Here is a 15,352-nt window from a genome sequence, read left to right as displayed (position 1 = left end):
CTTCATTAATTGTCTAATTTACTTTTTCAGACCAGATTAATGTTTAAAGGGAACTCATTTACTTGATGAATAAAAGTTTATGTAATAACTACTGTTAATCTCAATGGACAGTTCTTTCAAATCTTCCTCATGTTGACATACTGCATTCATAGAGCTCCTTATTTGTTTCCATAGCTCTTTTTTAATCTCATTTGATCCTTAGAACAACTCTAGATAGAAAGATCAGGCACTACATCTGTTTTGTGGATGTTGAATCATAGTTCAAGTGATTTGCCTGAGGCTCACACAGCTAGTTTCGTGTTTCTACCTATGTTTTGGGGGAGAAAGATTTGTTTGCTCAGGCAGCTGTGTACTGTCAGTGATATGAATGAAAGCCACTTCATTGTTCTGCCAAGTATTTTTTAAAGATAGTATTTATGAGGTTTTCTTTTGTTGGCTTTTCGCCTTTTTGGGGGTGGTGGTGGGGAGGTTTTGTCTTAAGTTTTAGGACTGTAGCAATAATGGGTTTCAGTCATATTAGTACTTCTGGGATGAGAACTGTGGGTAAATGGTTTCATTTAGAGTTTTGTCCAAGGAACCTTAAATATTGCAAACATTATTAGGCTATAATTATGGGAGGTTTGTTGTCTTCAAAATCATATATGTATTCTAAAATTTTTCATAGGATATTTTATATACCAGTATCTATATCTTTTAAACTTAGGTTTTAACTGTTTTTGCACTTAGTTTTTTTAAAGCACTTTTGACATGTGCTCTATTGTTCCTGTTAAGTTGCTTTGGAACTTTGTATTTCTAGGTAGACAGATGATGCACTTGGAAGTAGAATACTTGTCTGGTTTCATTAGTGTTATTAAGTAAAATTGAAATCATTTATGTTATTAAATAGGTTGAGATTTTTTTTTAAACTATTGAGATTTGGCAAATTCTTAAAGGTCATGTTTTAATGATACTTTGTTATATCAAATGTTTTACTGGTGTTAGATACTCTGAGACATGGCCTATTAACCCCAACTGTCTAGAGTTAGAGAAACATTCAGTAAGGCACTTTTCTCTTTCAGTTGATTTTTTAAAATACGCTAAAATATCAGTATCATATAAAACTTAACATATGAGCTAGTTCTTTAAAGATGTTAATTTTATTTTCTTTAAATCTGTTTTTCCTGCTCTTTAGAGGAAGTATCATTCTGCAAAGGAAGCTTATGAACAACTTTTGCAGACAGAAAACCTTTCTGCACAAGTAAAAGCAACTGTCTTACAACAGTTGGGTATGTAATAATATACATTTAGTGTGTTATAAGTATATCTCTTTATGTTTTTTACATGTCACAGATGGTAAATACGTGGCTCATGTACCCTATTTCTTTTCTTTCCTTTTCCCCAGAGTTGATAGAATTAATCTGAACCCATCATGTTTCCACCTTCTGCCGAGCATTGTCTATCTCACAGTCAATCTCATTACAGTTCTTTAGTGCAACTTGTCCTTTTAAATTCTCAAAATTATACTCTGGTACTTAACCCATGGGTGAGGGGGACTGAATACTTTCTTTGTGCCAGATATGCTTAGTACTCAATGAAGTTAAGTGATTTACCTAAAGTCTCTTAGTGGTTGGTGAGCTTGCTTTCATAGCTCTGTTGATAATATTAACTAAAGCATTTTATGTAAGAATTTGTGGAACATCTAACACTATATATAGTTTCTCTACACATGCAGTTCTGTTGTAATGTTGAAGATGAAGGAATGTAGTCGTCTGGATATAATGTGTCACTATCACCAAGAAGATAATGATGGAATTCTCCAACATTTAATTTTGTTGCTTGGTTATTGAGTCATGTTTCTTGGCTGCATTTGGTATTTCGGGGGTTTATTTGGTGCGTGCTTCCCCCCCGCCCCCCAGCTTTTTAAAATTTGTTTTTGGTCTGGGCAAATAATTGACTCTTAAGTTTTAGCCACCGTTGTAGTAATATGAATGTTTTCATGATGTGACTATTTTTAGTGTAATTTTAAAATTATTTAAGCTTAGACTTTATCACTTATCTTCATGATATGAATGCATATTATGTGATCAGTTATACAAAATAAACACATTGCTTTCATATAAAAGTTTTATTTTTAGCTTTGTTTTTAATTTAATCTCTGGTTAGAATTTTCCTTGAGTTATCCATACTTTTAAAAATTATAGTAAAGTTTTGTTTTTAATGATTACATGTAGTGTTTGAGTAATGTGAATTTGTATCTTTAAATTAAAACAAGTTTATTAGTACAGCAAAAAAGCTTTTGTGTTAGTTCTTAAGTAAAAAGAACAAAGTGGTGTCTTCAGACAGCTTACTCATTCAGCTAATATTTGAATACAAGCTGTTTTTTAATTAGCTGCAGTGAGGAATGTGTCAATAGCAAAAAATGCATATATACCTTTTAAATTTAAGAAATGGATTGAAATCGTTTGAATTACCTGTCTTCTTTGGCAGGGTGTATAGGTAAACTTTTCATGGTTTTGAAAGGGAAGGTACTTCCCCTAATTGAGTCTAATTTATGCCTGCACATCAATCCTTCCTACTTTGTCACTGTTGCTTAAGCAACTCATTTTAGAGCCTGCTACTGTGGGTCCTGTTCTTACTAGTAATAGTAGGAGAGGTAAGGGAAGAACAGATGAATAGATGTGTGATTGACTTATATTTCTGTAAAACATGGTAACTCAATCCTTTTAAAATGTCTTTTGGAGCACAGCAACTATAATAAATGCCAGAAAATAAGGGTCCTTATTTGTTTTATGTACTGTGGACTATACACAAAGAACAGCTTGGTTTTATGCACTTGAATTGATTCACAACTGAAATATGATTCCCTGGCAAATTAAATCACGTTATTCCTGTGTGCCTTGAAGGTATAGAATACACTAGTCCATGATCCAGTCTTTTGATTACTTCCATAGCCAGCTTGCTTGCTTGTTTGTTTATTTATCATAACAATTGTATTTAAGGTGTACAAGATGATGTTTTGATACACCTGTACATAGTGAAATGATGACTACAGTCAAGCTAGTCAACATATGCATCTCCTGACGTAGTTACCATTTGTTTTTGTGTGGTGGGAGCACCTGAGATCTACTCTCTTATTAGCAAGTTTCCAGTATATATTACAATATTAATAACTGCAGTTGTAATGCTGTATGTTCTCTAGACTTACTTATCCTACATAACTTCAACTGTGTAACCTTGACCAACATCTCCCCATTTCCCCAACTTTACTGCTCCTGGTACTACCATTCAACTCTCTGCTTCTGTGTATTCGACTTTTTAAGATTCCACATACGAGATTATGCACTATCTAAATTTATTTATTAAACATTTGTGTTACCCATTTTGTACCGTTTTTATTTGCACCATTTGAATGGACTTTCCTTACAGCCTTGGGGTTTTAAAAAGTTGTCAAATGCTTTATAGTTTTTATTTTATAAGGTGTGAAAATATGTAGCCAGTGCCAATAAGGTGGGATTGTATGTGTGTGTTTTACTCTGAACTATCATTGATTATATAGCTTATATTTACTCCTTGGAAATAAACATTGGGTTAATAGACTGTCTTGGAGATTCTTAAATGCACATAAATTTTTACACAGAACAATGAATAAGATTTAACATCTTTATATTCTTTGTTTTATACCTTGTAATCTTTTCAAGTACGGAAATCAGAGAATAAAAGAACTGTAGTTTGCAATCTACTAAGTGATATAAGTCAGTGCTTAAAATTGTTTTAATTTCTCTGGAATGGAAGTTCTTCATAGCTTTGACTGTACTTTAAAAACAGACTTTCTTAGGCCAGAATTGACAGTTCTAAATTTTGGGAGTGTGTATGCCAAGCTAAATGAATAAATTTACTGAAAAGAGTATTTTTACTTGTTTGTTTTCTGCTTGGTATTCTTTAAAATAGAAGAATAATTAGCTCATTTAGGTAAATATTTTTAATCACTTACTATAGGTTGGATGCATCATACTGTGGATCTCCTGGGAGATAAAGCCACCAAGGAAAGCTATGCTATTCAGTATCTCCAAAAGTCCTTGGAAGCAGATCCTAATTCTGGCCAGTCCTGGTATTTCCTCGGAAGGTAAGACTGATTTATCAGACACTTAGGCTTTGCTTTTGTTTATTCCAGCTAAGAGTTTTGAATTATGATCTAAAATATTAGTTTACTAATAACTTGATCAGTGTATTTTCTCTTTTAAGTATTTTATAACAGATTTCTAGAAGTTAAAAAATAAAAGAAAGCTTCTGAATGTAGTGGTTTTCTTACAGCAGCATCTGGTCTATTAGGACGTTTCTTATTTTGCTTATTGAATTTTCATTTGACTTAAATTATTGCTGGTTTTTAAAAAGTCATAGCAGATAGTAATTTTTCATTCAACTATTTATGCCTTTCCTTTTGATTTCTAGTGTTTTCTTTATATGTCTGTTTAATAGAACAGAGAATTTTTCATTCTACCTGGTGACTACCAGTAGTCAGTAGAACTTTGCTAGTTATCATTTTGCTTAGTGTTATATACCGTAGAATGGACATTAATAGTAGATCTCACTCAAATCACAGTCGAAAGTAGATACATTATTATTGGATTTGTTGGAAAGGAGAAGTGACATGTAGTGAAAATAGTTTTTTGCAAGCCTATAAACTTCTCTTGTACTTCGAATGTCTGAATTTTGCTTACCGATTATCTGAAACATACCTCGTGTATTAATCTGATAGAATATATTTTTGGACCGTTATCAGATTGTTTTTTGGTTCCTAATTGGTTTTAGCTTTTGCAGTATGGTGGAAAGATCATTCGACTACGAGCTGAGATACATGGATTCAAGTCTTGGCTAGGCTACTATTTGTGGAATCACGGATGGTACAGTTAAACCTTTTGAGGCTTCAGTTTTCTATTGATAAGAGAATTAGATTGGTGGTTCTCAATGCCGGGGGGGGGGGGGGCGGCATTTTGCCCCATAGAGGACATTTCATAATGTCTGTAGAGACATTTTGGTTATCACAACTATGGGGAGTGCCACTGGCATCTAGTGGGACAGCTCTCTACAGTAAAAGATTACCTGGCCCAAAATGTCAGTGGTGCTGAGGTTGAGAAGCCCTGGGTTACATTATCTGTTAGGTACCTTCCCATTCTAAAGGTTTTAATTTTATGAATTCTTCGGAAATTATCCTATTTTGTTTTCATTTTAAGCTTTTTTCCTCTATTTTCTATAGTATTTTACTTGAAGTGAGTTTGCCATATAGTCACGTTAAATTTTAGTATTTTGTATGGTTTCATTTTTTTTCTTTAAATATAGCAAAGTATATTTGTATGAGAGGGAATAATATTAAGATGTTTCCTTCTTTAAAAAATTTTGATTATTCATTAATAATATACAATAAGAGTTGAGTGGAAAAGTTGCTGTTTTTAGTAGGGATTTTCTGATTCCTTCCCAAGCTTGTAAAATCATGTAAATTGGGTTGCTTATTAATAAAGCTTGAGAGTCCAAACATTGTCTCTTTCACTAAAGATCTTTGGGAGCAGAAACTGGATCTTACCATCTTTGTATCTGTCTGCCTAGCAAAGTGGCTATTCAGTAAATGGAATAAATGAACTAACTGAACACCATTTGCATTTGGAGCTAGCTCTGTCAGTATACTATACAATTAGTTTTATACTATTATTACTAATAATACTATAAGTATTGTGCAGTGATAGGCTTCATACAGTGACCAGAAAGGAGGTCTAGTACTGGGAAGTAGGGCCTTGCCTAGTCATTGCCTCTAGTGTTAAAGTTTATATATGAAAATTTCTTTTAATATAGATTAAAAGGAATGTGTACTAGAAAGTATTTTCCTTTTGACCTAAGATAAAGATCAGTAGTTTAATACAGTGCAATAGTGTGGATGTCTTTTTAATATAATTTTTTCTTAATTCTAGGCATGGTAAATTAATATATAACGAAACATCAAAAATTACTTTTTTTTTTTTTTTTCCTGGCCGCGTCGCTTGCGGGATCTCAGTTCCCTGACCAGGGATTGAACCCCGGCCCTGGCGGTGAAAGTGCTGAGTCCTAACCACTGGACCGCCAGGGAATTCCCAAAAATCACTATCTTAGTAATGCTGTAATTTTCAGCTCGGTGATCACTGTTCCGTAGGAGGTCCCCGTCCGTCCCCCCCCCCCCCCCGCATTAACTGGTTTTACATTTTAAATCATTGAGATGCTTTTATTTGAATCTTTCTGGGTAAAATTTTCCAACTATAGTTTACTGACTTCTCAATTAAAGGATACTTACTACAATTTAACTTATTTTGGGGTTCAAGATTATCATGTTGGTGTTCATTATTTTTTATCTGTAATATAATTTGAGGACTGTTTAGACTTTTTTCTTTGACGTTTACTTTTCTTACCCTCTCTTGCTGACTTTTAATGTGTTGCTTCAAATCTGTTTTGTTGTGAGAAAATTTTTATAAATAAGTTGTATTTTAGAAGTTATTAAAGTTCTGAAGGAAGATCTCAAGTGTCAGTAAGCAACTTTGGGATTTGATGACCCTAATATTTCTGAGGCATTTTATTACTTACCTCTGCATTCAGGTCTGTGTTGAAGATTGAATTTGTCATTTGGCATGTGTATATCATAACAAAAGTGTAATGTGTTAATGCTGTTAAACTGGTACTAATCATTGACTCTGTTATCCCAGAACTATAGAATGTTAGAGCTGGGAAGGACCAGGAGGTCACCTAGTTCACCCTGTAAACCTTGTCATTTTGCAGATGTTTTAGAAAGTGAGCTCAGAGGAGTAAAATGTTTTGTCCAAGGTCACAGTCAAGCAGGTAACTAATATCAGAGCAGGGACTAGATCCTAGGTTCAACACCCAGTGCTTTCTCAATTACACAGCTCTGTGTCAGGGGAACCTAGTTAAGTTTTATTAGAGGAAAAGTGGTTGGCAGTTGGATTGGGACATCTGTATTTGGGCACATTGGTTTCCTACTTTAATTTTGTAGGAATCAAGTATGAAAACATTGGTTTTGGGAATTACTGCTTATTCCTCCCAGCGGTTAGGCAAATTTGTCTATAAATCTGAGATTGGCTTTGATTTAATAACAACAAACAGAGCATGTTTTCTACTATCTGTTAAGCATTCCCTTTCTTTGTGGTGTCTGTCCCTGTTTGGCATTGTTAATGACCTCTTGTCCTGAATTCCCTTCTCATAAAACAGTTTGCAGATGCTCTCTGACACTGCCTTCTCTGTCTCAGTCACTCACCTTTCTTAATATTGCCCCAACCAGAATATTAGTGATTGCTTAGGCTTAGTTTTACCTCTCCTTTGTTGGTATCCTATGTTCTTATACCCTCTCTTTCATATGGATGAATTCCAAATCTAGATTTCTACACTTCAAGGTATTAAACACCAGGACCACATCTCCCATTCTTTACCTAACATTTCCCATTTTAATGTCCACACCTCATGTCAAAATCAGCATGTTTCAAATCTCATTCACCATTTTCTTCCCTGAACCAGCTCCTTCTGCTTTATTTTTGCCAATGATATCACCATTTTTTTCCTCTGTTTAATCAGGCTTAAAAACTAAATTATAACCCCACCCCCATGAATAGCTAATCATTCTGCCACAAAGTCTTTATCTGTTTTTTTGGTTTATTGTTTCTCCTGTCTTTCTCTTTGTTGTTACTTGCATTACTTTCATCCTAATTTTGGCGTATTCCAAACCAGTGAATATAACTGCCTTCTTTTCTACCGTCCATAACTTATTTTCCTTTCAGTTTATCCCTACTTGTCGTTAGCAGATTAATATTCCTATAAAGTACTTTCATCATGCCATTCCCCTTGTTAGAAGAACAAACTTCAGGGTATTCTTGGGTTGGATTTAAAATCCTCTACTGTTTGTATCTGTGCTATCTTATATTAAGTTTTGCTCATATTGTTCAAGCAGCATTTCAAAATGCCTTTTCTCACCTTCTCTGCCAGAATCAGTGGTTCCCACACTTTTGGAGTACTTGATGTTTAAATTTTTTTTTTTGCTGTTTACTCAGTCAATAGTATTTCAGCATAAGTCAATTACAATACAAATATTCATTTAATGGAAAATTTATATATGTATGTGTATGTTGTTTTTCCATTTCGTTTGCTTGGCCAAATTGCCATATACTGGCTGGTAATTGGGTATCACTGATGTAAACAGTATGCATCTACACATATTCAGTTCCTTTATTTACTCTTACCCTTCCCTTTCTTGTCTTTCCTAAATCCCCGGTAGTGTGTCTACCCTAAATTCTCAGACCAGTTATTGTCTGTGCTAGCCATTTGATATGGCATCATGACAATTATAATGTGTCTTCAATCCTCAACTAAATTGTAAGCTCCTTGAAGACGAACTGGATTTTGTTTTTTTCTTTTTCCCTTAGTGCCAAACACTAAAGATAATTTCTGTATTTATAATTTCAGCTGCTGTTCTGTGTATCCATCAGGTACATCTACATTAAGAAAATGGCAGGTCCTTGAAATTTTAATCATACCTTGCTACCCTTACTAGTCATTAAATTCTGTACTTAATCCTATTTTATACTATTTTTGATAGTTAGCTTGATAGTATTTCTTATGTTTGTATTTTGTATGAATTAAAGAATTTTTGCCCTCATTATTTAAGAAAGGAGAATTGAAATCTGATTCAGCAAGTCTTACCAACATAGAGTGTTTTTCTTGGTTTTTAACTCTATGTTCTTACTGTGTAGAAAACCAGAGATCAAGCTGTATAAGTAGAGTAGTGGGTGTGTGTGTGTGTGTAACTCAGTATTATAATATTGAAGTGATATGGCCTTTAATTATTTTAATAGGTGCTAAAGCATGCTGTATTGATAAACACTGTCAGATAGACTATAATATAGTTTATTGAAAGGTTAATTATAATGTACATTATTACTGTCATGTATGTACACACATTCACATAAATATGTCAGCTTATTAGGTTTTTATTTGCTTTGACATACAGTCCATCCTTTCAGCAAATTAATTAATTAATCAGTATTAATCATATTTTCTTGATTTTTCCCTCCCCTCTCAGGTGCTATTCAAGTATTGGGAAAGTTCAGGATGCCTTTATATCTTACAGGCAGTCTATTGATAAATCAGAAGCAAGTGCAGATACATGGTGTTCAATAGGGTAAGACTTTGTATAAAAATAATGGTATTATAATTGATACACAAAGATGGTTGCATCACATATAGTATACTTCATGGCTTATATCATGCTATGAAGCTAAGCAGTTCTTCTTAGTCAACTTATTTTTTCTTAATATCTCTTTCCAGCGTGCTATATCAGCAGCAAAATCAGCCTATGGATGCTTTACAGGCCTATATTTGTGCTGTACAATTGGACCATGGCCATGCTGCAGCCTGGATGGACCTAGGCACACTCTACGAATCCTGCAACCAGCCTCAGGATGCCATTAAATGCTACTTAAATGCAACCAGAAGCAAAAGTTGTAGTAATACCTCTGCACTTGCAGCACGAATTAAGTATTTACAGGTAAAATGTTTAAATGGCAGTTTTTTAAAGGCACATATTTCCCCATGACACTCAGGCAGGAGGAGGGTGGCTGGGAAGTTTGTCTAGCTGTGTTTTGATGTCTATAATTTGTTTCCATATTTTGTAAACATACCATAGCTTGTAATATTATTTTACTTTTCATTTTAAGTAAGATATGCAGTATTTTGAAAGATGCTCTTTTGCACATTTACTCTGTTGATGCATATTAATTTACATAATTTTTTTCTATGTACTGTCTACATTTTTAAGTTGTCATAGCATTTTAGAGAAAAGGACACAAACACTGTCTTTCACTCTTGCTTGGAGTTTCATGAGAAGACAGCTATAAGAACTCTGAAAACAGAGCTCAGCTTTGTTTTAATTCTCACAAAGGTTTATATTCCGGTTTCCCTCATTATACTTAGTATCTTTCTGAAACCCCAAATTAAGAATCTATTTTCTTTTAAAAACAATTAGTTATAGCATTTAGGAAGATTTAGTGGACTTGCTCTTACTCAATTAGGCTTGTGTTAAATTTGCTTTTTACATAATTTTTCCTAGGCTCAGTTGTGTAACCTTCCACAAGGTAGTCTACAGAATAAAACTAAATTACTTCCTAGTATTGAGGAGGCGTGGAGCCTACCAATCCCCGCAGAGCTTACCTCCAGGCAGGGTGCCATGAACACAGCACAGCAGGTGAGAAGTTGGGTTATGTTCTGCAGGTGCCCAGCTTTAAGGGTTCTTTTCAATCTGTAGTGGTCAAGCGTATTTTACTAAGCACAGGAGGCTTTCATTAATGAAAAGCCTCTTGATTTAATTGTGAAGGGAATCTAGATCAAATTAAAACTCCCTCTGATATGGGAAGAAATTTTGGGGTGCCAGTTTAGAACCTTTGTGCATTTTCATGATTTTGAAGGAGGTTTCTTAAAGTAATGCTGCAGTGGTTTATTTTTTAAAGCAAGTTTTTCAAAGGAAGGTACACATTCCTCCATTGATGATTCATTTGATTTTGATTTTCAATAATTGCCATCAGCGATGTCCACATAGCTTTGAAAAGTATGCAGCTTGTAAAGTTTTAAAATTTGAAGGAATGAATTAAGAATATATAGAACCCTATTTTTGTCTTCCTTCTGTGATTCTTAGGCATGTAAACCTCATCATCCAAATACTGAACCTGTATTAGGCCTCAGTCAAACACCAATTTCACAGCAATCCTTGCCACTACACATGATTCCTTCTAGTCAAGTAGATGACCTGTCCAGTCCTGCCAAGAGGAAAAGAACATCTAGTCCAACAAAGGTATATATTTTAGAGAAATAGAAAAATCCCAGTCAAAAAAGAAACTCCTAACTGCCCTGAACTTGTGCAGTTTGAACATCTCCTGTCCTTTACTTTAAATCTGTGGACATCAAAGAGTGAAAGGTTTGAGTTTTTCTATCCCAAATTCTTAGCATCATATTAAATATAGAAAGTAGGGATAAATTTGCATTCATCAAATCATTTTATTCATCTCCCTGCCGTTAAGATCTCAACACACTTTTCATCATCACCTTCTACTGACATTGAAATAAACTTAATGTTGGACCTAGTGGACAGTGTGGTATTTAGGTTAGCCATTTGGGCCATAGTTTAGGGGTGGGCCTTTTTGGGTGGCTTATTAAAGAATCAATATTTTCTTAATTTATGATTTTCCAAATTTATTATGCATGTAAAAGTATTTTTAAAAGAACTATATGTCATAACATCTTTCTTATATATAAATATTCCAATTCAAAGTCATTTGGCCTCCATTAGTCATTATTGTTAACTCTATGGATTTAACCAAATATTCTTTAATTTTTTTTTTTTATCAATTTTCCTCAGAATACTTCTGATAATTGGAGTAGTGGCCATGCAGTGTCACATCCTCCAGTACAGCAACAAGGTCATTCATGGTGTTTGACACCACAGAAATTACAGGTATGTAAGATATGCTTTTGACAGATTGTTTTTCCTATTAAAGAAGAGTAGAGGTACTAAGTTTTAAGTTTTTTAACTATTAATTCTTAAAGTTTAATGGCAGTAAGCTCAATAAATAGGCGCATAAGTAAAATGAACCCACATTTACCAGAGTAATAGAGATAATTCATTCCCCCCCCCCCCCCCCCCGCCAAATATATTCTCATGGTTCAGACTGCCTCAGTATGAGGTTAGGGTATATAAAGTAAATTCTCCATCTAATTCCTGCCCCTACCCACTCAGTTCCCCTCCTAATAGACAGCCAGTGTTATTAGTTTCTTATCTGTCTTTCCAGAGATATATCATGCATGTACAAGCAAATATGCATCCTTTCTCTCATATATTACTATTTTTCTCCATTTTTTATACAAATGATAGAATGCTATATATACTGTTAATAATATATTTTACAGACCTTTCCATGTCAGTGTATAAAGGGCTTCCTTATTCTTTTATGACTACATCATGTTTCTTTACGTAGGTTTCATACTTATTTAGGCAGATCACTAGTTTTGGACAGTCAGGTTGTCTTCAGACTTTTCCTATTCCAAACAGTGCTTCTTAGAGGGTACTTGTCACAATGCATTTTTAAGCTCAAAGTACTTTCTGTGTAAATCCTGAAAATTACTGATGAGTAGAATTTCATGCACACTTATCTCAAAGATCACATTACAGTAAACCTTCTGAGGTTTCTCAAACTTCTTAAAGGACTTCATCTTGGGGTTGATTGTCATTGGTCAGAAATCAGTATCTTTGACTAGACAGCATTCTGAGTTTTATCTACTCATTTCAAGGGAAAGGGTTGCTTAGAATAGTGAGCTTGTTTCTTAGATGTGTCTTTGACTGTATTCTCCTTTCTTCTTCTTCTAGCACTTGGAACAGCTCCGTGCAAATAGAAATAATTTAAATCCAGCACAGAAACTGATGCTGGAACAGCTGGAAAGTCAGTTTGTCTTAATGCAGCAGCATCAAGTGTGTATAGCATTTTTTCCCCTAAAATTTTTTACCATTTCGAATATTTCTATTGACTGGAACATCATTTTAGAGTATGTTCATGCCCACTTCTACTTTCCACCAGCATTTGGTGGAATTGAATAATCTGTGCTTCTTAAAGTACTGATAATGGACAGATTTTTAGGAAAAAACAGCAATAAATTTGATTTTGAACATGACTTAGTATTTTATTATTTATTTACATGTTATTCTGCATGAGTTTTATTTATATTATTTAATACTTAACAAGCTACATCCTAAACTTAGGTGGGGTTCTTTCAAGCTTGTTTAACTCAGAGAATCTGGCATATAAATGTGATAGAATGGAATTTTGAGATCCCCTATTTTGTCATGGGGGAAAGACCTGTAAATTTGATTTCCTTTCCATAATTTTCAGCTGGTTTCTTTTGTCATTACTAAAGGGGTATTTCTTTAAAAATTAAGTAGGTTCTTGCTTTTCCGAGGAAGCTAATCTAAATGTGAAGAAACAATTTCTTGTTTTGAAAAGGTATTTTTTAACCTAGAGAAATTAAATGTTAGGGTAAAATCAGAGATTACCTAGTTATATATTCTTCATATTCTGATTCTGTCCCCTATGGACCACACAGGCAGCATTTATTTTTCATTTGTTTTTTGACAGATGAGACAGACAGGAGTTGCACAGGTACGATCTGCTGGGATTCCTAATGGGCCAACAGCTGACTCATCACTGCCTACAAACTCAGTCTCTGGCCAGCAGCCACAGCTTGCTCTGACCAGAGTGCCTAGCGTCTCTCAGCCTGGAGTCCGCCCTGCCTGCCCTGGGCAGCCTTTGGCCAATGGACCCTTTTCTGCAGGCCATGTTCCCTGTAGCACATCAAGAACGCTGGGAAGTACAGACACTATTTTGATAGGCAATAATCACATAACAGGAAGTGGAAGTAATGGAAACGTGCCTTACCTGCAGCGAAACGCACTCACTCTACCTCATAACCGCACAAACCTGACCAGCAGCGCAGAGGAGCCGTGGAAAAACCAACTATCTAACTCCACTCAGGTAATAAGAAGGACTGACTGCCTTGTTGGCTTCTCACATAATAGTTGTCTTCATTTGATTTTATGCATTTTGAGAGAAGAAGAAATAAAAGTTTGAGGAACTGTTTTTATAAGCATTTATAGTACTACGATGTTATTACTACATTGTGACTCGGTATCCATGTATGTGAGTATATTTTCTTTTCCATGTAAGATTTACACAGATAATGTTAGAAATTTCTAAAAAAAAAAAAAAAGAAAGAAAATAGATCATAGAACTCCCCCAAAACCCACTGTTAATTTACAGTGGCATCTTAAGCAATTTATGGTGATGTTTCTTAGTTCATTTCTGCACATAGTACCTACTTAAGATCAGGTGCTTTGCTAAGTGGTAAGTATTCACTCTGGTGGGAGAAAAAGCTTTTACTTCTGAATATTTATCTTCATAGTTTCCCTCTATTTTGGATTGTTTCCATGGAGCGGGTGCTCCAAAGCAGAACTGAAGGGTCAAAGAGCATTTTAAAAAAAAATGTTGTGAATACGTATTGCCAAATTACTTATACTTTTACTAGCTCTAAGGAAATATTTGACTTATTGCTGGCTAGCTTTATATTATTGATAAAACTGAGATAAGTTCTTTTTCTAAGACTTTTAAAATGTTAATTCATGTAGGTAAACAGACAGTAAATAAGCATTACATATAGAATATTAGGTAATGTTACAATTAGTTCTCTGGAAAAATATACTAGAAACCACAGCTGGAGAGTACTAGAGACTGGTGGTAGAGGAGGAGTTGCAGTTATAAATAGGAATATCAGGGAAGATTTCACTGGAAGGGGATATTTGAATAAAGACCTGAGTTACAGAAGTGAGCCTTGAAGATACTTGTGATAAGAGTGTTCCACGTCTAGGGAGCAGAAAGGAGCAATAGGCGCTAAGGCCAGGAGTGTGTTTTGCATATTCAGAGACAATCAAGGTGGCAAGCATGGCTGAGCAGGGTGAGAAGAGAGGTAAATGTGGTTCAGCTGGAAACAGGCTGGCTAAATCATGTTCAGCCTTGTAGGCAATTGTAAAGATTTTGGATTTTATTCCGAGTTAAATGGGAAACTATAGGGAGGTTTGAATGGAGGAGTGAGGTGATCCGCCTGGATGCTCTCTGGTACTCTGGATAGACTAAAGGAGGCAAAAGGAGAAATGATATGACCCACTTGGTGATTACTTCTGTAATCCATGTAAGAGGTGGTGGCGGCTCGACCCAGAGTGGCAGCAATAGAAGTGGTCAACTTTTGGGTACATTTGGGTGGTAGAACCAACAGGATTAGCTGAGAAAGAGGGAGACTAAGTTAGCCTGATCAACTAGGAAAGATGGACGAGACTGGATGAAATCACCAAGGGGTGAGAATAGATTGGGAAAAGAAGAGAACTCAAAACTGAGCCTTGGGGCATTCCAGTATAATAGGTCAGGAAATTGAAGAACTAGCAAAGAAAACTAGAAGAGGAGTGACCTGTGAGGGTAGTAGTAGATCTAGGAGAATGTGAGTGATGGATGCCCTTGAAGCCAAGTGAATAAAGTCTTTCCAGGAGGAGGGTATGATGAAAGTGTAAATCAAATAATAGTTATAGGTTGAGAAAGTAAGGTGAGGAAATTAACACAGGAGAAATAGGAGAGAATTGTTTGGGTTGGTGAGAGAATGGGATTTTGGAGGTTCAGTGTCTTTAAACATTAAAGGATTGTTAAAAGGATAACATGAGATTTTTGTTAGAATGCCTATAATGCTAAGGTATAATTGGTAGTTAATA

At 34.9% G+C, this 15,352-nt stretch overlaps 1 protein-coding gene across 7 annotated transcripts in view; it reads left to right on the top strand.

Annotated features, from left to right (window-relative positions):
* Positions 1 to 15,352, top strand: part of KDM6A (lysine demethylase 6A) — a 208,524-nt gene that overhangs the window by 147,179 nt on the left and 45,993 nt on the right. The window contains exons 9-17 of one of the 7 annotated variants that reach the window (XM_081222344.1): positions 1,172 to 1,265; positions 3,976 to 4,102; positions 9,083 to 9,181; positions 9,328 to 9,547; positions 10,109 to 10,243; positions 10,691 to 10,846; positions 11,411 to 11,506; positions 12,416 to 12,517; positions 13,179 to 13,574. In XM_081222344.1, the coding sequence (XP_081078470.1) occupies positions 1,172 to 1,265; positions 3,976 to 4,102; positions 9,083 to 9,181; positions 9,328 to 9,547; positions 10,109 to 10,243; positions 10,691 to 10,846; positions 11,411 to 11,506; positions 12,416 to 12,517; positions 13,179 to 13,574 (1,425 nt within the window). The remainder of the gene's footprint in view (positions 1 to 1,171; positions 1,266 to 3,975; positions 4,103 to 9,082; positions 9,182 to 9,327; positions 9,548 to 10,108; positions 10,244 to 10,690; positions 10,847 to 11,410; positions 11,507 to 12,415; positions 12,518 to 13,178; positions 13,575 to 15,352) is intronic. The other 6 variants (XM_081222345.1, XM_081222346.1, XM_081222347.1 and 3 more) reach the window with 6 other exon arrangements.

Source organism: Mesoplodon bidens (assembly GCF_964165515.1).
Source record: "Mesoplodon bidens genome assembly, chromosome: X".
NCBI classification, from domain to species: Eukaryota; Metazoa; Chordata; class Mammalia; order Artiodactyla; family Ziphiidae; genus Mesoplodon; species Mesoplodon bidens.
The sequence above is the reverse complement of the archived record's forward strand: the minus strand, read 5'-3'. Positions and strand labels throughout refer to the sequence as shown.